General features: G+C 58.6%; 2 protein-coding genes across 2 annotated transcripts; one reads left to right on the forward strand and one right to left on the reverse strand.

Annotated features, from left to right (window-relative positions):
• Positions 1-3,669: 3,669 nt before the first annotated feature.
• Positions 3,670-10,399, reverse strand: LOC130141157 (uncharacterized). Its single transcript, XM_056321895.1, has 4 exons — positions 8,492-10,399; positions 6,698-6,820; positions 5,145-5,677; positions 3,670-4,066 (listed from the first exon to the last, which is right to left on the reverse strand). Exons 1-4 carry the CDS (start codon positions 8,538-8,540, stop codon positions 3,896-3,898), a joined length of 876 nt encoding a protein of 291 aa, XP_056177870.1. The 5' UTR covers positions 8,541-10,399; the 3' UTR covers positions 3,670-3,895.
• GALNT6 (polypeptide N-acetylgalactosaminyltransferase 6) lies at positions 7,411-22,578 on the forward strand. Its single transcript, XM_056321867.1, is given in 13 exon segments — positions 7,411-7,836; positions 14,912-15,518; positions 16,273-16,445; positions 17,391-17,540; positions 17,636-17,870; positions 19,193-19,310; positions 19,446-19,646; positions 20,112-20,183; positions 20,185-20,244; positions 20,972-21,073; positions 21,200-21,214; positions 21,216-21,353; positions 21,514-22,578. Coding segments are annotated over 12 exon segments (1,866 nt in total). The 5' UTR covers positions 7,411-7,836; positions 14,912-15,030; the 3' UTR covers positions 21,628-22,578.
• Positions 22,579-23,041: the final 463 nt, after the last annotated feature.

Below are 23,041 nucleotides of genomic sequence, written 5' to 3' on the forward strand. Positions count from 1 at the left end.
TTGGTCCCCTCCGGGCTCCCTCTGGCATCTCCCCAGCTCCCCTCCAGCACCCCTCCTGGCCCCCTCCAGCATCCTCCCACCCAACCTGCCACCCCCAGCCGCCCAGCGCTGCCCCCACCCCCCAGCCCCCAGCTCCGGGCCAGCCTGGCTCTTTGCTCCTCCAAAGATCCCACTGCCCAGCAGGAAAGGGTCAGAGATGGGGGGCTGGGGGGGGCAATGGGTGTTTCCCCCTCCAGTGGGCATTTTACAAAATGGAACACAGTGTGCCCGGAGCGGTTGAGGGCTCTAGACTGCTTTGGCCGCTCCAATTTTGTGTCCTCTACAACCCCAAAAGCATTTAATATTTTCAAGAGGAGCTGAGCTCAACCCCCACACTGATCACCCATGTAGGTGACCGGCAGCATCGCCCTGCTGCAACCATCACCCCCTTAGCCCTTCCCACTTGCCCCAGTTGCCTGTTTTTCCCCCGAGAAAGGCAAAAAAATCTTAAATGAAACATAAAATCCCCTCCCAAAACCACGGGCCCAAGATACCGCTGTCAGTTAAAACTCTGAAAAGCAATACTTGAAAATTATGGAATTGCTGGAAAATGTACGTTCTTTGCTCCATCTCCCAGTTTCAGCCTCTTTAAGCTCAGGTCCAAACACAACGGGATCAAGAAACATTTCTCTTCCATTAATGGGAGATGAAAATAGAGGGTCAGTTATTAATTAACAGAGCCATTAGCAATTTCCTGTCCTCGCTGGTGGCACAGATGGGATCCTGCTGCATTGGGGGGAGATGATCCCCCTTTCCCTTATTTCCAAGGACAGTTACCAGAATGATTTAGAAACCGGGGGCAACCGCAGTAGCCAGCAATTTATTTTTTTTTTCTTCAAGAAATATTGTTCTTGCTGCAGAAAACTGAAATTTTTTATTGCTCTCCCATTCGAGGGATTAAAACTCCCCCTCCTGTCCCATGGGATCGCCGTTTTCTTTGGCTCCTCTGAAAACGTGGCCCCCAAAAAGTCTGATACCGGAGTCTGGGGGCGTTCACACACGGCTTGGTGCACGGAGTTGGCACATTTGCACCCGCGTATGCCTGGGTGGACGCAGCAGGACGCCCATGCCCCCCCCCAGCACCTGGGCAGCCCCTTGGCCCTCCACATATCCCAGGCTCCTTCATTAGAAAAAAACTGAACAACTGAGCATCTTCCACCCAAATCTGGGTTTCAGCTGCATTTTTGCTGGCGTGGTTTTCACTCGGAGCGTTATTTGCCGGCTCCAGCTTTTTCAAGCCTGGGTTTGAAAACAAGAGCCAAGGGAGGTTGCACGTACCCTTGTGTTTGCCCGACGCATGCGCCCAGCAGCAAGAATTAAAGCAGGTTGTTTAATCCAGTCTTGATTTTCCAATTTCTCCTTACAGGAAACTGCCCTCAATTCACGTTTGCCTTTCCCAAAATGACACCCACCGGTGAGCAAAACCTGGGCAAAACCAGTAACATGCCACCCACCCTCCGCAGGCAGGACAGGCACCCTATACTTAAGGTTATTTAGGAAGCAGAGGCACGTTCATGCTAACGGAAAGTGCTGGATTAAAAAAAGAAGCTCTTGTGTCATTGTGGACCATCTGGCTGGGAAAGGGGTGACTAATTGCACTGTACAACGCAACATCTAAAAATATAACGAAGGACCTGAAGAAAGGCCAAGCAGCGAAGTTAGGTTGTTGCACTTGAACTGCTCAACCGTCCCGAGTCACCAGGGATGGAGCATCAGGCCAAAATTTCATCACAGGTGACCCCAAACACGGCCGGTGCGATGCTTCACATCATTTCGGGCGATACGGCACCTCATGGAGCACAGCTGCCTCGGCACGGCCACTCATGGAAACCAGCGCGGCGCCACGGTTCCTTTGACTCTTGAGAAAAGCCATCTGTGCTTGCGATTTTTAAATTAAATTTACCGGACGTGCTCTCAAAGCAAGAGCCGGGCTGGTTTTCTTCCTTCCGGCAAATTCTGGATGGCTGTTACAATTTTCTACCGAATAAATTTATGGTTTTTTCTCTTGCTCCGGCTCACTTTCTGATCTGGCGCTTCCAGTTACTCAGCATGCTGGGAAACGATACTTTCTTCCAGGCCCTATAGAAGAGCACGAAACACTATAAAATCATCCCACCGCCTAATTAATTTGAAGAGCCGCAGGAGGAAACGTGGAGCAGGAGATGTTAGTGGGAAAGCTGCACCGTGATGGTGAGAAAACCCACTTTGACCTTCAGTGAAATAAAGGTCCCGACTCAGCCCAGGGCAGAAAGCAGCTCCAATACCCACACAAATTAAGAAACGAAGCTCAAAGCTGTGGCTCTAAAGAGAGAAGCTGTAGGATTCGTCCTGGAAAACGGTTCTCGGAGAAGCGGCCTCGCCCCCCACGAAGCCAGGCTGAGCCAGGGACCACAGCACTGTCAGCCCAGCACCCTGCCCCGTGCACGTCGCCTCTGAAAGGACAAGACCCTCAGGACACACAGATGTTTGTCATCAGCTCTGCCACAGCCACAGCAAATTCATAAATGCAGCTCCATTTCTGGGAAGAGACTTGACTCACAACTATTATCTGCGCTGCCAAAGATGAGATGCTGGAGCTGAAGACGGCAATTAGTCCTGATCCGTGGAAGCAGGGAAGAATCTGGCTATCGATTTCAGCGCAAGTTGCCTCAGACGTGGGAGGCCAAATCCATTTCAGAAGCAACTTGCAAAACACAAAGGCCTGAGATGAGGTTTCTCAAAAAAAAAAAAAAAAAAAAAAAAAGGCCCTTTTGGGGATTTGGAGCTCATCAGTGCTTTGTGCCTCAGTCTCCCCACCTCTGCAGGTGAATTCCTTTGCAAACCACATGGACAGCCACTGATGGAGAGTGCTATATAACTCTCAAACTACGGATGCTGTTAATGAGCGAATATAATCTTAATTCTTGTCACATGGATGACACCCCCACATGCAATTACTTGTTCCTATTATGCAGGGCAAGACCAAAACCTTGCTTGAGGGCAAACCACAGCCCGATGAGGTGCATCCAGGCTCTGGTGAAGAACCAGCCGCAGGACCAGAAGCTGCACCCTCTGCACCCCCTAGTCACATCCACTCACCGCCTCCCAGGGCTTTTCCTTCAAGAGATGTTTTCCCCAAGAGAGTGAATAGAAAGACGAGACCACACCACGCGCGTCGGTCGCATCCCTGCGCTGCAGGAGCCCCTTTCTGCTCCACTGCTCTCTAAACACAGCGGGACTCGGGCTGAGAGCGCCGACCTGGGTGCTGATAAACCTTTTCCCACTTGTAGAGCGCTCAATTAAACGCCCATAAATTACTGAGCTGGAGCTGATGAGGTTTTCACGAGAAGAGCTCTAGGCTCTGTCCTTTCCGGGAACACCGGTGGAAGGTGCGATCCTGCCCGTGCATCGAGCCGCTGAGCCTCCCTCAAAAGACCAATTCAGGTTTAGCAACCGTGAAAACCTTGTGATTCTCCCACCCCACCTTCCACGGTCTTGGGAAAAGGCAGTGTGACTTTTCAGACATCCCTAACTATTTATGGAAAATTCATTTCCTCCCAGTTAAAGGCGACTTTTGAAAAATTTTCATTTCCCATCAAGCTACAGCTCCTCCCCCCCCAGCCCCCCCACACCCCCAGACCCCAGGCCAGTAGCAGCTTTGATATCCACAAAGCTCAACAAGCCAAAATACACCCAGAGCCCTCAACCTCATCAAGCATCGCATCGAGAGCCGAGTCTGGGAGCATAGTGGATCGCCGGGCAGAGCAGCTCTGCCGGGGCTGGCCCCGGCCACAGCTGGCACCACGATCTCATGAAGGTCCGGAGCCCATCACGCTGATCGAGGTGCAAATATGCGAATTTCCGATGAAGACGAGTCCTACTTCATGTGGGCTAAGACGTGCTTTAAATAGCCTGCTTGGCCCGCTGCGTCCGAGGGGAACATCTCCTGGCAAATGTCACAAGCCTGAGCACCCTCAGAGGCGAGGCCAGCGCCTTGCCCCAGTGCCCCATCACCGTCCTCCAGCACCCAGCCCGGCGTCCAGGACGTCTGCAAGGAGCAACGGGGAAAAGCGGTCAGTGGGATCGGCAGAGGCAGCCTTTTCACAAGCCCCCAGCTGTTTCCAGCCCCCACCCCGGGGTCTGCCATGCTCACTGCTCTGTGCCTGCGGGAAGGCTGGGCTGAGGGTGCTGCAGGCAGGGAGCTCGAGTCCCCCCTCACCCCATCCTCGCCAAAATCCACCGGCAGATCCTGCCTCCATATGGCACCTGAGCATCCCCCGTTATCCCCCCACTTATCCCTCAGCAGCTACAACCACTATCCAAGCCAGAACATGAGAAAACTGCTTTTGTAAGAAGCAAATTGGAGTGCATTTGTAATTTCCTTTTTATGCCATTATCATTTAAGTGCTGATAAAGCACATTAGGGCTTTACCAGACAGACACCGCTTCCACTTCTTTCTTTCTCCTCCTTCTCAAAAAGAACCTAGCTTCTAAATATAGCCCAGGCTGAAAATCAATAGCTTTCCCCATGAATATGTAGCCACGGCAGCCGTGAAACAATTTTTAAGGGCCTCATTTGGGAGAGGGAATGAAAGGAAATGAGCTTGGCATTACGGGGACCCTCGCTGGTGGGGCCAGGGTTGGTGTCCCACCTGTTAGACGCATTCTGAAGGCTTACAAGGAGGACCGAGGGGCCAGAGTTCGGGATGTCTTTAGAAATCATCCCTTTGCGGGCATATAAATCCAAAAGAATAAAGGCAATATTTATGAGCTCGTTTAATTTGCAGATCCAAAGGAGTTCAATACCGGTTTTCCCCCCACCAAGGCTGATTCGACTGCTTCAAGGGTTCCTCAGAAAGGATGACGGGAGGGATTTCTCCCCAGGTGCATCAGGTGCTGCTTGGCAGCCAGACCCCAGGGGCTTTTATGTACCTCATTTCCCTGGGAACTGGAGAACTGGGTGCTTAGAGACTTTTCCAGAACATAACCCTAAACCTCTGCTTTGCCACAGAATCACTGTCACAGCAGGGCTGATGGAGAAGATGCTGAAGCTGGGCAGCTGCCATGACGCCAGGAAAGCCAGGCAAAAGTCATGGACAAAAACCCCTGCCAGCCTCACAATTTACCTTCACGGGTCCTCGGATCTCTACTGGGCCTTTAGCCTCCGCGGGCAGAGCACTTTCGCTGGGAGCATCTTCCATCCGAAGGGTTTCTGGTGCCTCGTAGAGGTCCAGAAGAGTCAGAAAGGAGTCCCCAGCGACTGGGTTTGGTGCCACAAATTCCTCTGGGCTGCAGCCAGCTCCCACGTCTTCCCTGGGGGCTGTCACAGTAGGAAGCATCCTACAGGTTTGCAGCCACGTGTCTACATCCACCTTCTCGCTCCTCTCTGCCCTGTTGCTGCCAAAAGCTATGGCAAGAGCTGCTCCTCCAGTTCCACCGCCAAAGACACTGGTGTTCGCCGTGCTTGGCGAGTGTTTGCCATCGAGGGCGGGCAGCATGCCGGCAGCGTGCAGCTGCGCCAGGGGCTGAGCAGAGCCCTCCGGGTCAGACCTGGAAGATGCCAGGGCCTCTGGGCATTTCTGGTGGCTCTCTGGTGGCCTTTCCTCTTCCTGCGTGACCATATCCTCCGTGCACTGGATTGGCAGCGACACGGGGATATCTGTAAACGAAAGCAAGCCAGAGCAGTCATGCCTGGGACTTTAACAACATTTGTGTTGTCCCTTCCCATTGCTTTGTTTTCCTTTTGCACTTGCAAAACAACCAGGCACTACCTCCTTGCTGGCAAAGCTCGCCTGTCCATTACTCAATTAAATACAAGGCTGGACCAGCAAAGAAAGAACATCTGAGGACAGCCGGAGAGGGCTGGGAGTCAGAGGAGCATTAGCCACCTTAGCAGACATTGAGACATTGCCGCATCCCCAAAAGCCGGGCTGATCCCAGTAATGGCTTTGGTTGAGGTCCTATTTGGAGATGTTTATTTGCGCCCCAGCCCCAGGAAGGACACACAGACAGCGGAGCTGCAGGGAAAGGAGGCAAGCACAGGGCTGGGAAGCCCAGGAGGCTGCTGGTTTCACAGCACGTGGCAGCCCTTTGCCCGAGCCAATCCCTCCTGACCACAGCAAACACCCTTTAAGGTTGGGAACAAGGGTGCAAAACCCTGCGGGAGTGATGGGACTGCTGGGGGGGGGGGGGGGGGGAGCGGTGACAGATGAGTACATGGACCACAGCCAGGGGACAGGGAGGGAGATTTCTTGGAAAACCAGACCGGCTGCTGGGGAGGGCGACAACATTTCCCCAGGGAAGTTTCTGGGCTGCAGATGCTCTGCCACCACCCCTGCTTCCCAAAACTGCTGTAGGCAATGGGTACCATCTGCCCCATGCTCCTTCCCCCCCTCCCCACGGACAAGATGTGTGAATAAGCAGCCACGTGCCCGCGGCGGTTTTACCATGACCCTGAGCAGACACACGCGCACGTTACTCTGGGTTTGATGGAGAAGGCAAAGCCAAAAAGCCGCAACAGCTAGCACAGGTTGCAGAGCACATTTCTGCCTCACTCCAGTTTCCCATTACCCCAGCTTTTCACAGCAAGCTTCTTGCCGGCACCAGTACAAAGCTTCAAATGACACCAGTCAGCCAAGATTTGCAGTTTCAGTGCACCCTCCCCGGCCTCGCTGCTTACCAAGGATGGGTCCCTTCCTGGCAGCCAGCTTCTGGAGGAGCTTGCCCTGCTTGGTGCACAGATCCTGCAACCTGGTGACCTCCTCACAGAGCTGGAGGAATATTTCTTCCATCTCCATCATGCCTGATCAGGAGAAAAGCAAGAGAAAATAACCAGCTGTGCATTGTGCAAAGGCAGCAAGGAGCCACCGAGGTTACCCGGAGCTGGTGGGATGGGGAGGACCAGGCTCGGTCGTGCTGCAGGATCCCTGGAGATCCCACGTGCTCATGCATGCAGGACTGCAAAGAAAGAAGCACTCCCAGTTCTCTTACAATTTACAAAGGAAAAAAAACTGAAAAGGGAAGTGATTCTTCCCAAGTCAGGGGATAACTGAACAGCCAGGCTGGGCTTTTCCACCTCTCAGCCCACAGCTGCCGCCAGCTCAGCTCCAAACAACCAAAAAGCCCCATTTATTGACAAATCTACCTGGAAAAAGCTGCATTTCCCATTCCCTTTATACCAATGGATCCAATTTTTTGTGCTGTGGCATGAGAGCAAACAAACTCCTGACAACAAGCCCTTACAGGAACGATGTCCAAGCGTGGGGGGCACAATTCCCCTTTCTGGAGATGCTCAGCCCCGAGCTGCCCCTTCTGCTCTCAGAAATACCCTGCAAATTAAAATCCAGCCCATGCCCACACGGTATGCGTTAACCAAATATTGTTACTATGAAATAAAATCTCTCTGCATTGTGTTCAACACATTTCTCCTTGCTTTAACAGCTGTATTGTGGATTAGACTTTCCAGTTTTACCATATTGCATCAATTATTACCAGTCTGAAAGATAATAAATAAAACCAAAGCCCCGTGCAAATCTGCAAGCCATCTGCAAAGTACATTTTAATTTGAAAGATTCGTGCAATCTCAATTAGCATAAATATGCAAATCGGCTTTGCTTCCTGTCATACTTTCCAGGTTCGCTGCTGCTCAGCACTGCAAATTTAAGCTCCGGCTCTGTAATTAGGGGCTCGGCTGATCGGTTTGATGGAGCCTTCTCTGGCGCTCTGGGCGATGTGGATTCCCCAGTAGGGGCGAAGGGCAGAAATCCCAACCAGCCTGAAGGAAACGCACCCGGCGCCAGGAAAACTGCAGACAAAATGGTAAGGTCCGCGGCCAGCGCAGGGCATTTCGGTGCTCCTCACACCAGTCGAGCCACGACGGTAACGGCACTGTAGGTCGGGCTCTTTGGGTCTCACTGATTCTTAAAAACCCAGGCCAAACGCTTTGCACCCCCCCAAAGCAGCTAACTTCATAGCTGACATACCAAGTTAACGATTGAGAGGATCTATTTTGTCTGAGCGTTATATATAACTATGCTAATTAATTATTAAGAAGCCTTTGATTTAGAGCTGTCATTCCCAGGCAAGCCTCTATTGATTTTGTCGGATCCCTGCTGTTTTTTTCAGTAGTTAACTGCTTCTCCCTTCATTTCCCCCAAATTACTTTTGTGACACGAGGAGGATGGGGCACCAGGAGATTTTCATCTCCTGCGCCACCTGAAAAGCATTTCACAAACGGCAATTAAAAGAAGCAATCCGAGAAGACAAAAATCCGGGAGAACTCAGATACTTGGGGTTCACCAAGCGCCTCAGAGGGCAGGACCCGCGCTGAGCCACCTTCTCCCTCAGCGCCAGGGAACGGGGCTGGTTTAACGGGGCGAAAAGCCCGTGTCCCCCCCCATCCCGCCCGTGACACAGCCCGGCGTGGACCCCATGAAGCTAAAAAAGCTCCATTTTTCCGCAGAAGCACACTTACTGTGGCGGGGGGCCCTCCTTCCCGCGGCTGGGGGCACGCCGTGCGACATCAGGCTCGGCGAGTGGCAGCTGAAATAAAAAAGTTCAGCGGCAGCAAACGTCGGGGCAGGGAGTTTCCCCCGCGGATTTTGTGTTAAGAGCGAAACTTCTGCGCGGTGGAGAGGCAGGAAACCAAGCGGCAGTGAACTGCAGGAGCTCGCTGTGCAAACCCGGGGTTTAAATTTAGCTCCTTAAAAGCGCAGCAGACGATGCTGAAGGCCGAGGGTGGCCTCATGGCGGGGGAACGTTGGCTCCTCTCTGCGCCGCGCTGGGTGAGGCAGGTGCCTTTTCTGTGACTTAGTTTCCCCCCACCTTTCTGTGCTTTAATGGGGGGGGGGCTGCTGGTTATTTATGTGTCTGCGGTGCCCCGGAGCCCTGCCCGACTTATCCCCTGTAAGGCAGCTAATATTCAAGCCAATATCCCAATAATCCAAATTAATACTCACTCTGCCTCAGCTCAAATCTCCCAAATCCTCCGTAAGGCACAGCAGCCAAAGCAAAGTCCTCAGCTGGGTGATTAAAACCTGCCCAGGGCTCATCCCCCTGGGATCCCAGAGAAGCCACTGGGGTTTTTTTCATCACCCTCCTGCTTCTCCGCCTTCTCGTGCATCTGCACTGCCGCCTTTCCTGGGGTGCACAGGAGATTTTGGGGCAGCTCATGCCCTTCATGGGCACGGGAATCCCTCGCCAGTGGGCTTGTACCTGTCACATCACCCCTGAAGGGGCTTTGAGCGGCTCTTTCACACCATTAATATCTCACCTGGATTTTCCGGGGAGTTCTGATGCTGCGTCGAGCAGCTGTTGATCCTCACGCCAAAGCTTCATGAAGATGCTACCATCTAGTGTCAAACACGGGGCTTGAGGACAAGGGAAACGGGGTGCTCGGAGCGGGGGGCTTTCCTTTGGGTTGCCACCCCCGTGCACACCAGGGGGGACCACGGCCCCGGCCCCCAGCGCGGGCTGGGGGTGCTGGCAGAGAGCAGCAGGCTGGTGTCATCGGCAGGTTGATGGGAAGAGACAGACTAATAAGGGATGACACAGAGGGATGGGAATAATTAGCCAGCTCCAAGTTGACGTGGCTATTTATAGCCACCGGTACGCTCACAACAAATATTACCAGCAATTATTGCAGCCTGGTAAAACCAACAGTAAATAAACTGCTGGCTGCAGGGGAGCACTGCCCCGGGCCAGGGAGCTCAGGGGCTCCGCGCTGCCCGCAGGGTAATTAATAAATAATAACAAATGTGGCACGAATTAAGGAAGAGGCACACGTAGGAAGGGCGTTCACACCGGGCCAGCACCTCTCTCGCTGCCACCTGACGTGCAGAATTAAACTCTACAACTCAGGATAGGTTCTAAAGCAGTTACGTTTAATTCACCGGCGGGCATCAGGGTGGATAATTCCAAAAGCACCTGCTGCCCCGACTCCTTCGTGCACGTGTGATTTAAAGTATACATTCATACATATTCAATAGATGCCCGAGAATAGGTTGGGTTAGGATAATTAGTCTACTGAGAAGTCATTATCCTGTTTCCTCCCATTTGGGCTTGCTCATTGTCTCCTGGTGGTGGTCCGGGGGTCGTTGAGGATGAAGGCTTGGGAGTCTCCCTCGCTCTGAACTTTTCACCTTCACTCTCTTCGTGCAGACTCGGTTGTGTCTTGAGTTTCTTCCAAACCCTAAACGGGGACAGATCCAGTTTTCCCATCTCAAGGCACAGATGTTGGGTACCGGTGTTTACCGGCACACAGAGCATCCCAGATCCACCTCAATGAGATGGGGGCCCCAGGGCCGGGCCTCATCTGCAAAGTCACACTGTGAAACTCCTTTTTGTACACACAATGAGAATGTTAATTATTCTAAGGTTTCCATATCCTATTCATCTAGTTATATCTAAGCTTTCTATCACACCCGGCGCTTGGGCAGCATAGGACCTATAGCTCCTGGCAGCAGCCCCAATGCCGGGCCTTTACTGGTCCCCAGCACAACTGGGGTCCTGCCCCTATGGCCTCTATAGGTCCCTGTGGCTCCCAGCACCCCCCAGTACGTGGCCCCTATGGCCTCTATAGGTCCCTGCGGCTCCCAGCACCCCCAGTGCCAGGCCCCTTTAGCCCCTATGGCCTCTATAGGTCCCTGCGGCTCCCAGCACCCCCAGTGCCAGGCCCCTTTAGCCCCTATGGCCTCTATAGGTCCCTGCGGCTCCCAGCACCCCCAGTGCCAGGCCCCTTTACCCCCTATGGACTCTATAGGTCCCTGCGGCTCCCAGCACCCCCAGTGCCAGGCCCCTTTAGCCCCTATGGCCTCTATAGGTCCCTGTGGCTCCCAGCACCCCCAGTGCCAGGCCCCTGTGACCCTTGCGGTCCCTGTAGGCCCGTCACCCCCCGTGCCCCCGGCCCCTATAGCCCCTGTAGGACAGGGCAGCCCCCCGCCCACCCCACACGGCGCCGGCAGCCCCCCGGCCCCGCCGGCACCCCGGTGCCAGGCCGCCGCGGGCCCGGGGAGGCGCTGACGGGGCCGGCGGGCGGCGCTAGGACGGCCGCGTCGCTCCCCGGGCGGGCGGCGCTAGGACCGCGGCGGCGCCAGGCCCCTGCACCTGTACCCCGCGGCGGCGGCAGGTGGCGGCGGCCCCGCCCACGCCTCGCCCGCGCGCCAGCCCCGCCCCGCCCCGCCGGGACACCTGCGGCCCGCGCCGGCGGCCGGTGAGCGGGCGGGGGTCGGGGGGTCCGGGGGTGCTGAGTGCCGCTGGGGGGGCTGCCGGGTTGGTGCTGGGGGGCGCTGAGTGCCGCTGGGGGGGCTGCCGGGTTGGTGCTGGGGGGCGCTGAGTGCCGCTGGGGGGGGGGGCTGCCGGGTTGGTGCTGGGGGGCGCTGAGTGCCGCTGGGGGGGCTGCCGGGTTGGTGCTGGGGGGCGCTGAGTGCCGCTGGGGGGGCTGCCGGGTTGGTGCTGGGGGGCGCTGAGTGCCGCTGGGGGGGGGGCTGCCGGGTTGGTGCTGGGGGGTGCTGAGTGCCGCTGGGGGGGCTGCCGGGTTGGTGCTGGGGGGCGCTGAGTGCCGCTGGGGGGGCTGCCGGGTTGGTGCTGGGGGGCGCTGAGTGCCGCTGGGGGGGGGGCTGCCGGGTTGGTGCTGGGGGGTGCTGAGTGCCGCTGGGGGGGCTGCCGGGTTGGTGCTGGGGGGCGCTGAGTGCCGCTGGGGGGGGGGCTGCCGGGTTGGTGCTGGGGGGCGCTGAGTGCCGCTGGGGGGGGGGGGCTGCCGGGTTGGTGCTGGGGGGCGCTGAGTGCCGCTGGGGGGGCTGCCGGGTTGGTGCTGGGGGGCGCTGAGTGCCGCTGGGGGGGCTGTCGGGTTGGTGCTGGGGGGTGCTGAGTGCCGCTGGGGGGGGGGGGGGCTGCCGGGTTGGTGCTGGGGGGCGCTGAGTGCCGCTGGGGGGGGGGGCTGCCGGGTTGGTGCTGGGGGGCGCTGAGTGCCGCTGGGGGGGCTGCCGGGTTGGTGCTGGGGGGTGCTGAGTGCCGCTGGGGGGGGGGGGGGCTGCCGGGTTGGTGCTGGGGGGCGCTGAGTGCCGCTGGGGGGGGGGGCTGCCGGGTTGGTGCTGGGGGGCGCTGAGTGCCGCTGGGGGGGCTGCCGGTTGGTGCTGGGGGTCTGCCGGGTTGGTGCTGAGTGCTGCTGGCGGGGGGGTGCTGAGTCCTGCTGGGGGGGGGGTGCTGAGTGCTCTGAGTGCTGCTGGGGAGGGGAGGGTGCTGAGTGCTGCTGGGGGGGAGCTGTGGTGGTGCCACTGGGGTGCTGCCGAGAGGTGCTGGGGGGGCTGCCAGGTTGGTGCTGGGGGGGGGGGAAGCTGCAAGGGGGGAGCTACTGGGGGGTCCTGGGTGCTGCTGGAGGTGGAGGGGTGCTGCCACTGGGGTGCTGGGTATGCTGGGGGGGCTACTGGGTTGGTACTGGAGGGGCTGCAAGGCGGGGCTACAGGGGGCTGCCAGGGTGCTACTGGGGGGTGCTGAGTGCTGCTGAGGGGGGCTGCTGGAGGGGGCTGGGGTGCTGCCACAGGGGGGGTGCCGGGTGCTGCTAGGGGTGCTGTTGGGGGGGGGGCTGCTGGGGGCTCCGGTACAGCTCCCGGTCCTGCTGCAGAGCCCGTGCACTGGGGGTGCTGTATGGACAGTTGCCCTGGGGGAAGCAGGGTCCGGGGGTCCTGCTGTGGACCCCCCCCGGCGGGGGAAGGGTCTGGGGGCCCGGGATGGACCCCCTTCAGGGAAGGGGACCCAGGACAGAGCCCCCCTGGGACAGCCCAGCACCCCCAGCAGGTTGTGAAGCTCCGTGCACCGTGGTGGGCAGGATCCAACCCCCTCTCACCCCCACTGGGGTGGGCAGAGCTGCCCCCCAGCCCACCTCTGGGGGTCCTGGCCCAGGACCCCAAGGGCTCACCCCAGCCGGGACGAGGACCCCCATCCCCTCGCACCCCGGAGCTGAGCTGCGATGCTCGGTGAGCGGCCGAATCCCACCGGCAGCGCCAGCCCTTTCCCGGCAGAGCCCGGCGGGGGCTGGGGGGGGGGTCGCAGGCGGGGGCAGGATCCCACCCCACTTCCCGCTGCCACCTGTTCTCCATCCCGAACCGCTTCCCATGTCGCCGTCGTGGCCTCCGGCTCGCTGCCACGTGGAGCGCGCGGCCACGGTGCCCTGTTTGCTCGCAGCGACGTGTCAGTCTTGGTTTGCTTTGATTTTATTTATTTCCGCCCCCCCCTCCCCCCCCCCCAGCATCTCTCAGCTTCCATCTCTCCCCACAATTCCTCCCTCCCGCCCTGCGGAGGATGCTCTGGCTGCCGCCAAATTTCCACCAAACCCCTTTTTCCCCCCTTTTCCCAACACGATGGGCTCCACCAGCTCGTTTTGCCGTCGGTTTTCCCGGGTGCTGGACCAGCCCCATCCCGACCTGGGATTTCTGTCGGGAAACCCGGGGCTTTGCGGGGCTGGAGCGGGCAGCACGCCGGAGCTCAGCCCAAATCCCACCCCAGCGCTTTTTTCTTGGGATTTGAGGGGGTTTTATTTGTTTTTGGGGGAAGGTATTGAGGAGGAGGCTGGGGGTTGGAGCCCTCTGGGGAGCTGCGGTGCCGCTGTTGTGCGCAAACCTGCGCCCAGGTGCCACCCTGGGGTTTATTAGCATCGTGTCACTAACGAGCGAGCGTGCTTCGTTAGCGCGGTGACAGCAGCAGCGGCTGTGGGAGAGGGGCGGCGGGGTGAAAAGGGCTTTTTCCTCCCCAAAACAGGTTATCTTCGCCACCCGCCTCCTCGCGGGGCAGCGGCTTGCACCATGCGGCGAAAGCATCGGGGCGCGGGGGCAGGAGTGGGACGGGAGCATCTTTGTGGAGAGGCGAGCAGAAATTGTGGTGGAGGATTATTATTTCCCCCCCCCCCCCCAATTCTGCTTCCCTGCGCCCCCCCTGCCCCATGGAGCCTTCGGTGCCCGGTCCTGCCCCGCCGCGGGCGCCCTTGGCAGTGAAGCGTGGTCCGGCCACCGGCTTTGATCCCTGCGGCGCTGAGCGCGGTGACCCCAGGGGTGGCCTCGTCCCTCCTCCACCAGCCCGAGCTCCCTCGCCCTTGAAGTTGCTGGCAGGTGCCCTCCGCCGCTCAGGGGCCGTGCCATTTCCAAGGCGATAAAAAGAAAAGGGGAGAGAAAAAAAAAAAAAAAAAAGGAGGAGGGGGGACACCCCGAAGAGGAGGAGGAGATGCCGGTGAATGGCTCCCGCAGAGCTTGGCCATGCTCCGGCGGCAGCGGCTCACAAAGAGCAGCCGCGGGAGGTTGGCGGTGGGAAAACCGGGGCAGTCGCGGTGCTGTGGCCACATCCCGGCGGAGCCTTGGTGGCCAACGCTGAGCTCCCGGTGGCCACCGGCCAGGGCACCGGGCACCGACCCTTCTGCTCAAACCCAGCCAGAAGCAAAGCGCCACGGGGTCCTGCGCCTGGTTTCCTTCCCGGCGATGCTGCAGGCAGGGAAAACACCCGGGGAAAGGCTTTTCCCATGTGGCCAAAAATACTCTGGCAAATGTTACCGGCTTTATTTCGGCTCCGTTGCGCTGCTCCCGGTGCATGTGGGGACTTTGTGGGGTTGGGGACACTGTGGCAGCTGGCTCTGTCGCAGGAGAAGCTGCTGGGGATGTCCCATGGTTCTGGTGGCCGAGTCCAGCACGTCTTGCGGCGTTTTTCAAACTTCACTTTCTTTCCTGGCGTTTTATTTTTAGCATGGATTTACAGGCTGAAAGGGCTGTGGGGGAAGTGGATTTTCCAGGTCTCGCTTGCCCCCTTGCAGGGAGTGAACTTAATATATAATTAATATTCTATTAATATGAAGAGGATGGACCTGAAGCACATCCAGTCTGGGAATTAACTTGTGGGTGTTTCTCCTCCCCAGGTTAGCGGAATGGAGCAGAACATCATGAAGCACCACGAGACCCCACATCTCTGAAGCGCCTATCCAGCAGGGAGGACCCTCCGGAAGCCACACGGGGAAAAAAAAAAAAAAAAAAAAAAATGAGACTTTTCCGGAGACGCTACAGCCCCTTGAAGGTGGCTTTGGCAGGTGCCATCTTCGTCATCTTCCTCTTCATCCTGCAGAAGGACGTGGGGAACAAGGACCCGAGTGAGGAGCCCTGGCTGAAGAACATCGTCCAGGGGAAGGACCAGGTCCTTGACCTGATGCTTGGGGCGGTCAACAACATCCGCGACTCGATGCCAAAGCTGCAGATCGGGGCTCCGGAGCGGCAGGAGGAACTGCTGCCCAGCGCTCGCGCCTGCCTGCCCGGCGTCTACACGGCGGCGGAGCTGCGGCCGCTGATGGAGAGACCCCCCCAAGACCCCGCCAGCCCCGGCGCCGACGGCAAAGCCTTCAAGAAGGATCAGTGGACACCGGAGGAGACAAAGGAGAAGGAGCGAGGTTACGAGAAGCATTGCTTCAACGCCTTCGCCAGCGACCGCATCTCCCTCCAGCGAGCGCTGGGACCCGACAGCCGCCCCCCGGAGTAAGACCCCCGCGGGTCCCCCTCGGCGGGGCAAGGGGAGCCCGGGGATCGAATGGAGGGAGAGCTGAAAAAAATACATCTATTTCTTATTTTTTCCCCTCCGTTTTGTCCCCTTGGGGTTGGTTTTTAATGGCAACGGGCAAAAGCCAGCAGCAGTCCTTTGTGTCCCCGGGTCCCTGCTCGCGGCTGGGTGGCTCTGGCATCTCCCCCCCCCCCTCCTCTTTTATTTCAGCTGGCTGCAGTAATCGGACTTTTTCTTTTCTTAGCCGAGTGGAACAGCCCCAGACCCCGCTGGGGGGGGGGGGGGGCGAAGGGAGTGGCGTAAACTTGAGAGAGATTTCCTTGCCTGTCCCCAGCCGTGGGCTGCTGGATTAAAGCACGGACCTCCCCAACCCCTGCCTGCTTGGGGAGGATTTTGGGGTGGGGGAAAAAAAGGCTTGAATAGGAGGGAGAAACCCAGCCCTGGCATGGAAACCAGCCCCCCCTTCCCCCTCCCCTGTGCTGGCAGGCGATTATCCGTGCTTAGCAGGTGTAGCGGTGACAATACGGGGGGACACCGGGGCTGGGCGGGCGGCAGGAATGTGATTCACTCCGCCGGTAGCGGGGGGAGAGGGAGAAATCAGTTGAAATCAAAGCGGTGACGAGCTGAGCGCCACAGGAGCCGCTCTCCTGCCATGGGGTATGAGTGGTGTTTAATTTCTTTCGTGCCCTTCCTTCCCCATCTTGCTTAGAGCGCTGCTTTTCTCTCCCCGAGGTGCATCGACCAGAAATTCAAGCGGTGCCCCCCCCTGCCCACCACCAGCGTCGTCATCGTCTTCCATAACGAAGCTTGGTCAACGCTGCTGCGGACGGTGTACAGCGTCCTGCACACCTCGCCGGCCCTCCTGCTCAGGGAGGTCATCCTGGTGGATGATGCCAGCACGGATGGTGGGTGGGACCCCAGGGGGGATGCGGGGACCAGGAAGGATGCGGGGACTGGAGGGATGCGGGGACTGGAGGGATGCCAAGCGGAGCCGTGGCTCTGAGCCACTCGGAGGACAAGTGGCTGGCGCTGTCTCTCTGAGCAGCCCAGGAGGCTCTGACTCCTCTTCATGGTTTTTGCACCCACCCGGGAGCATCCTCAGGGATTTTCCCATCTCCAGTGCCACTGTTAACCCGGCCCTGGAGAAAAACTGGGCGCTCCTCCCACATCCTGCAAATACCTGGTCCACCAGCCAGTTGGCCTGCCAGGCTGCAATCCTCATTAGCTACGCCCAGAGCAAATTAACGATGTGGTTCATCATCAGGGCACTGGAGAGGAGCAAACTTTGCCCTCGCTCCGGAGATAAACGCTCCCTCCCTGCCCAGCACCCACCCAGGCTCCCAGGGAGGTGAAGCCTCAGGGTGACGCAGGGCTCGGTCGCCCTTGAGCTTGGTTGGGGGTGGGGGGGTGGGCGTGGGTTGGACTTGGGGTCCCTCTGAGCACCCCAGCTCTCACTCAGCCGTTCCCAGCTTTTGGCTTGGCATTGGCCAAACCAGGAGAGGAACCAGGTTTCCTTTGGAGACACCTTGTCTGCTGTCCCTTCGCTTGGTGACAGCTTGGTCCAGGTGACACTTTGGCCACAGGGCACGGGACCTCCTCGCCCTGTCACCCCCCTAATCCCTCTCCAGCGGGGGATTAGGTGGAGCCGGTGTCCAGCTCCTTTGCAAAATTCACTTTCTTTCCCCAAAACCAGCCTGGGATTTGGGGAGAGGAGGCTCTGCCTGTGCCCGGGGCTCACGGCGCCTCTGAGGGGCAGGGATGCGCGGGGGGCGGCAGGGTGGGATGCAGGGACTGGCATCTCCCCGTCTGACGGAGCCGGTTGCTGTCCCCCCACCCACCCACCCCCCCAGACTACCTGAAGGACGAGCTGGATCGCTACGTGCAGCAGCTCCAGATCGTGCGAGTCGTGCGGCAGGAGGAGCGCAAAGGGCTGATCACGGCGCGGCTGCTGGGGGCCAGCGTGGCCAGCGGGGAGGTCCTGACCTTCCTGGATGCCCACTGTGAGTCCCCACCACCTCCTGGGGGTCCCCAGGGAGCTGGGGCGGGGGGGCTGAACTTGTCCCCGCTCCGTGGCTGACCCTTCCCTGTGTCCCAGGCGAGTGTTTCCACGGCTGGCTGGAGCCCCTCTTATCCCGCATCGCTGAAGAGCCCACGGCCGTGGTGAGCCCCGACATCGCCACCATCGATCTCAACACCTTCGAGTTCTCCAAGCCGGTCCAGAACGGGAAACAGCACAGCCGGGGCAACTTCGACTGGAGCCTGACGTTCGGCTGGGAGGTCGTCCCGCCCCGGGAGAGGCAGCGGAGGAAGGATGAGACCTTTCCCATCAAGTAAGCCCTCGCAGCAGCAGGATATCTATCCGCTTCGGAGCTGGTGTGATGGTAGCAAAGGCGGGATGAGCCCTGGGAATGCCGTGTCCGGACCCAGAGGCTGGAATTGGAGCCAGCTGAGGTGTGTGACTGCTGCGGGGTGCTTGGCCGGGGGGACAGCCAGGGGTGGCAAAGAGCTGGGTGCCCTGTGCCGGGAGGCTGCCCCTTCCTCCAGCTGGTTTTGCTCGCTTTTCCTACAAGTTGGTGTTTTCCCTGTTGGTTTTGGTGCCTCTGGGTAGGTGATGCCATCTCTTCCCACCAGAGCTTCCCCCGTGGGATGCTTGGCTTGAGGGATCTCAGGTGGTTTGTGCCCAGGAGAGGCTGCTTGGGCACGGTTGGAGCCGTGGGGCTGGCAGAGGAGAAACCTGCCCTGGGGTTTGGCAAACGTAAAGGACCTTCTACAAAAACGTCTTTAAACTGCCCCCAGCCATCTTGCCACTCAGGCACAGTCTCTCATTAAGGGTTTAATCACTCTCTTCTATCTTCTTGCTCTTGGATGCCCAGCTACCTGGGCACAAAGTGGACGCTTGTGCTGGCACAGCAGCAAGAATGTCACCTGCAGCTCAGACTGCACCAAACCCCCGATTTTTATCCCCTTATTTTGCATATGGAGAAACCCTGAACGTTTTTTCCTGCTGCCCATCTCTCTCGGTGCCCCGCGATGAGCTGGGTGCTCCCACCGGGAGATACCGGACACCCTGCCTGGTCCCCGTCCCCCAGCCGGCGGCAGGGCTGGCTTTGTGCAGAGGTCAGCCGGGAGACGTCCCCGTCCCCAGAAAGGTCCTTTTGACCATCAGCCAGTGGTTTGGCTCCTGGCAGCGGCTCGTCTCCGCTCGGCAGGAGCGCAGCAGCTCAGTGAATCCTTTTTTTTTTTTTTTTTTTTTTTTCCCTGAATAAAAGCAAGGTTCTGTTCCAGCCTCTTCTAAAGATCAGATGGAAAAGATTAGAGAAGCCGGAGGAGTGAATGGGGCGCCGGCCGCTGCGCTCTAATCTCCCCCCTTCTCCCCAGCGATAGGTTTGCAGTAACAATATCCCCCTTTTGCTCGGAGCCGGTGGTGAGGCCCCGCGGTGTCACACTGCCACCGCCCCCCCGTCCCCCCCATCAGCCCAGTGCAGCCCCTCCACCAAAGCCACCGCACCTGGGGCACAGCTGGCTGGGGCAGGGAGGTGGGGGGGACGCTGCTTGCACCCACCATGAGGGCTGTCGTGTCCCCCAGACTCAGACTTCTGCCCTTCTGGGTTTATTTTAGCGGTGCCTTGCCCCCCTTCTCCCTCCCCTGTAGGTCCCCCACCTTTGCCGGTGGCCTCTTCGCCATCTCCAGGTCCTACTTCGAGCACATCGGCTCCTACGATGACCAGATGGAGATCTGGGGGGGCGAGAACGTGGAAATGTCCTTCAGGGTAAGGATGGCTCAGTGCCACCTTCTAGGGGTGTCTTCAGGGATGCTCAGTCTTGGGGGGGGGAGAGGGAGGGGCACGGGGGGTTGCCTCCCCCCCCCCCCCCCCCCTTACGTCTCAGACGTTGCCTCCCTGTAGGTCTGGCAGTGCGGGGGGCAAGTCGAGATCATCCCTTGCTCCGTGGTGGGGCACGTCTTTCGCTCCAAGAGCCCCCACACCTTCCCCAAGGGCACGCAGGTCATCTCCAGGAACCAGGTCCGCCTGGCTGAGGTCTGGATGGACGACTACAAGGAGATCTTCTACAGGAGAAACCAGCAAGCCGCACAGATGGCCCGAGAGGTACCGCTGCGCCGGTGGGCTTCTCCCAGGGCAAGGGGCGGGGGGGCTCATCCTGCTGGGAGCTCAGGCTTGTGCAGAGCGAGGAGGTGGGCTCAGCCTGGAGGTGGGAAAGCTAATGCAGGTGGGAAGATGCAGCCAAAAAGCATGTTTTTCCTATTATTTTTCTATTTGGTCAGTGTTTTCTAGTAGAAAACCATCAATTAGAAAAAAAAGATTTAATTTTTGCAGCACCGTGATGTGCTGTGCTGTCCCAGGTCTCTCAGTGAGTGGTGGGAGCCTGGGGGTACCTGCCAGGGGCCGGGGTGTCTGGCAAGACCCCAGCGCCAGTCTCGGTCCTGAGGGTGCCGTGATGGACGGTGGCAAAGCCAGAGGACCCCTCGGCTCTGAGCCCCGGCTCGGTTCTTTTGTTTTTTCCTTGCTGGCTTTGGAGGTTAGTTTAATTTTCTCACGTGACTTTGTCGATAGAAGACGTATGGTGACATTACAGACCGGCGCAAGCTGAGGGAGCGGCTCCACTGCAAGAACTTCACCTGGTACCCTCCAAACCATCTACCCGGAGATGTTCGTCCCTGACCTGACCCCAACGTTTTACGGAGCAGTAAGTACGGGGTGCCCGGAGCATCCTGCTGGGCTCAGTCCTTGGCTAGACATAGCAATGGCAGGCAAGTCCCCAAAAAGTTGGATTTGGGGGGGGTTTACATCTAAACCAGCGCTCTGGAGGTTTCCGTGTCTGTCACCACGTCCATCACTGGTGGCGGGGGCCGGTTCGGGCTCTGGCTGATGGTGAAAGAGCTGGAATCCGGCAGAGCTGGTTTGGGGCGAGGGACCGTGGCGTTGGGTTAAATTGGGTGAAAGAGCTGGCCTGAGCTGGGGACAGGTGGGATGCGGAGGAGCGGCTCATCCCCGAGGATGGAGCTGCCAAGAAAAAGCCCATTTCCCCCAACCCAGGTGTTGGGGTCTGAGCCCACCCCCCCTCAGCCGGGGCGGTGTGAAAGCAGCCGTCGCCGCGGTGGCGGCCAGGGCGAGGGCTGGGTGCCAGCTCCCTCTGGGTTTTAATTCACTTTGTTTCCTGAAACTCGTCCTGGGCAGCTCCTCCCTTTGGCTCGGTGGCTCCGAGGCGTTGGGGTGGGCGTTCCTGGCGTCCTGGAAAGGACGAGGGACCCGGACGTGGCACCTGGTGCTGACGTTGTGTTTACACAGCGATAATCCAGTGCCCCACGAACTCCAAACCCAAGGCAGGTCCCTACCCCGGGACCTCGCAGCCCGGCCCCCCCCCCCCTGCTCCCGGGGCTGGTGTTTTTCTCCCCGTCCCCACTCCCCTGCAGATAAAAAATGAGGGCACCAAAAGCTGCTTGGACGTCGGCGAGAACAACCACGGTGGGAAACCGCTCATCATGTACCCCTGCCATGGGCTGGGGGGCAACCAGGTGGGCACACATCAGCCCCCAGCAGTTCCCCTTCCTGCAGTCCCCTGTTTATCTCCTGGGGGTTGCTTTCTGGGGGTGCAGTGTGACGTCCCCTCTCTGCTCTTGCACGCACACCCTCCCCCCCAGTATTTTGAATACACGGAGCCAGCGGGAGCTGCGGCACAACATCGGGAAGGAGCTGTGCCTGCGGGTGGGCTCGGGCTCGGCCGAGCTGGGCGACTGCCAGTACAGAGGGAAGCCCGGCCGGGTGCCAGCCAGCGAGGAGTGGGACCTGGCACAGGTGAGGAGGGGCTTCCCCACCCCGGGAATCGCCCCAGGAGGTGGTGGCATCATCCCCCCCCTGCTCCTTGTGATGATGCTTCTCTGCTGCTTCCCCTCTGTTCCATCCTTTCTACGTCCCACTGGCATCGCTGAGCTGATGCCGTCTATTTTTTTGGCAGGACCGGCTGATTAAAAACCCGGCCTCCGGCACGTGCTTGACGGCACGAGGAAAGCACCCGGCGATGGTCCCCTGCGACTTGGGAGACCCCCACCAGCTCTGGTCCTTCACCTAGGCAGGGAGCAGAGCGGCCCGTGCCCCTGGCTGGCCCCAACCACGCTCAGGAAGCCAGAATCCAAAAAAAACTTCTTTTTTTTTTATTTAAGAAGCAAAAGCCTTAAATATGCTGCATTTCACGGTTGCCTTGAACTCAGTCCCGTGCCTTTGGAGCCAGGGAGCTGATCTTGGCCAGCGGTACACCACGGAGCCCGAGCCACGGCAGCCATCCGGGATGCCTGAGGATGCTCGGCAGCCGTTCGGGATGCCCGAGGATGCTCCTCGGTACCCAGCTCCTGCTCACCCTTCCTTTCCCCAGCTCTGGCCAGAGACTCTTAAATTCATATCGGGCATTTAAAAACGCACCCGTGCCACCCCGCGTGTGGAAGCCAGGTGGGAAACTCCTGCCCGTGAGGAGGAGGATGGTGACTGGCCCTGTGGCTCAGCCCATAGAAGGGTGGACTGTGGTTTGTGGTGGCCCCGTGCAGCCGAAGGACCCCCCCCCTCCCCAGTACCACCGGAGGCTGCAGGGTCCGACCTTCACCCCCCATGGCACTGCAGGCGTCGGGACCGCTGCTGGCAGGAGGGGGAGGAGCTGGGCTGTCTGCCTTGGGTATCAGGCTTGATTTGGGGTGGGGGAGTTAGATTATTTTTTATTATTATTATATGATGATGATTCCTGGGTGCGATTCTGCTTGCCCACACGCTGACCCGGAGGAGGGTTTTCCCCCCCGACAGCACAGCTCGAGCGCACCGTGGCATCCTCCCGGAGCGGCTCTTGCCAGCGCTGGGGGGGGGCCAGAGCTCCTCTCCCCCTGGTTTTCCTCAAGCCCAACAACTGTAGCTGCCACTGTCGTGGCCGTTTCATTTCTCGTGGAGGGGGAAAAAAACCTCCTGGAAGTGGCATGTGGGTGGGAGAACCTGTCTGTGGATACACGACCTCAAATAAAGAGATGATTTATTTTACAGACATCTCATCTCCAGCTTCCTCCGAGCTCCCACCGTCGTCTGGTTTAATTTCCCTCCCTCTTCTTGCCCTGGCAAGTCCCTTTTGCAGCCCGAAAAGGGGTTTAAAGCCACTTTTGCAGTGAGGTGTCACGTTTTGGGGGGGCTGAAACTGGGGTTGGATTGTCCCTGTGCCTGGGTGGAGGCTTCACTGCTGTCCCTCGCTGTGTTCCCTCCTGTGCTGATAAATACGTGATTATTTGGGGACCATTTTCCCCATGAAATCTTATGTTTTTCTTAGAGATAAAAGCAGAAATGCAGCAGGTGTAGGTTTTCTTTCCTTTTTTTTTCCATGTGAACTGATAATCACCGCTGCTGCAAATGCTGTTTTCCAGCAGCTGCTCTATCTGTGGAGTGAAAACCTCGGTGCTGCGGGTTTGCCCCCCCCATCCCAGAACAGCCTCACTTGCTTTTTAACGGGGGGGGGG

The sequence above is a fragment of the Falco biarmicus genome, chromosome 19 (assembly GCF_023638135.1).
Source record: "Falco biarmicus isolate bFalBia1 chromosome 19, bFalBia1.pri, whole genome shotgun sequence".
Lineage (NCBI taxonomy): Eukaryota > Metazoa > Chordata > Aves > Falconiformes > Falconidae > Falco > Falco biarmicus.

What these genes read in the sequence shown, in the direction of transcription:
- LOC130141157 (XM_056321895.1), bottom strand. Translation starts at nt 8,540, where the DNA reads ATGTCGCACGGCGTGCCCCCAGCCGCGGGAAGGAGGGCCCCCCGCCAC. An exon ending in CAGGAAGGGACCCATCCTTG is followed by an intron (nt 5,678 to 6,697) that starts GTAAGCAGCGAG and finishes TTTCGTTTACAG; the next exon opens with ATATCCCCGTGTCGCTGCCA. An exon ending in AGATCCGAGGACCCGTGAAG is followed by an intron (nt 4,067 to 5,144) that starts GTAAATTGTGAG and finishes TGCTCCTTGCAG; the next exon opens with ACGTCCTGGACGCCGGGCTG.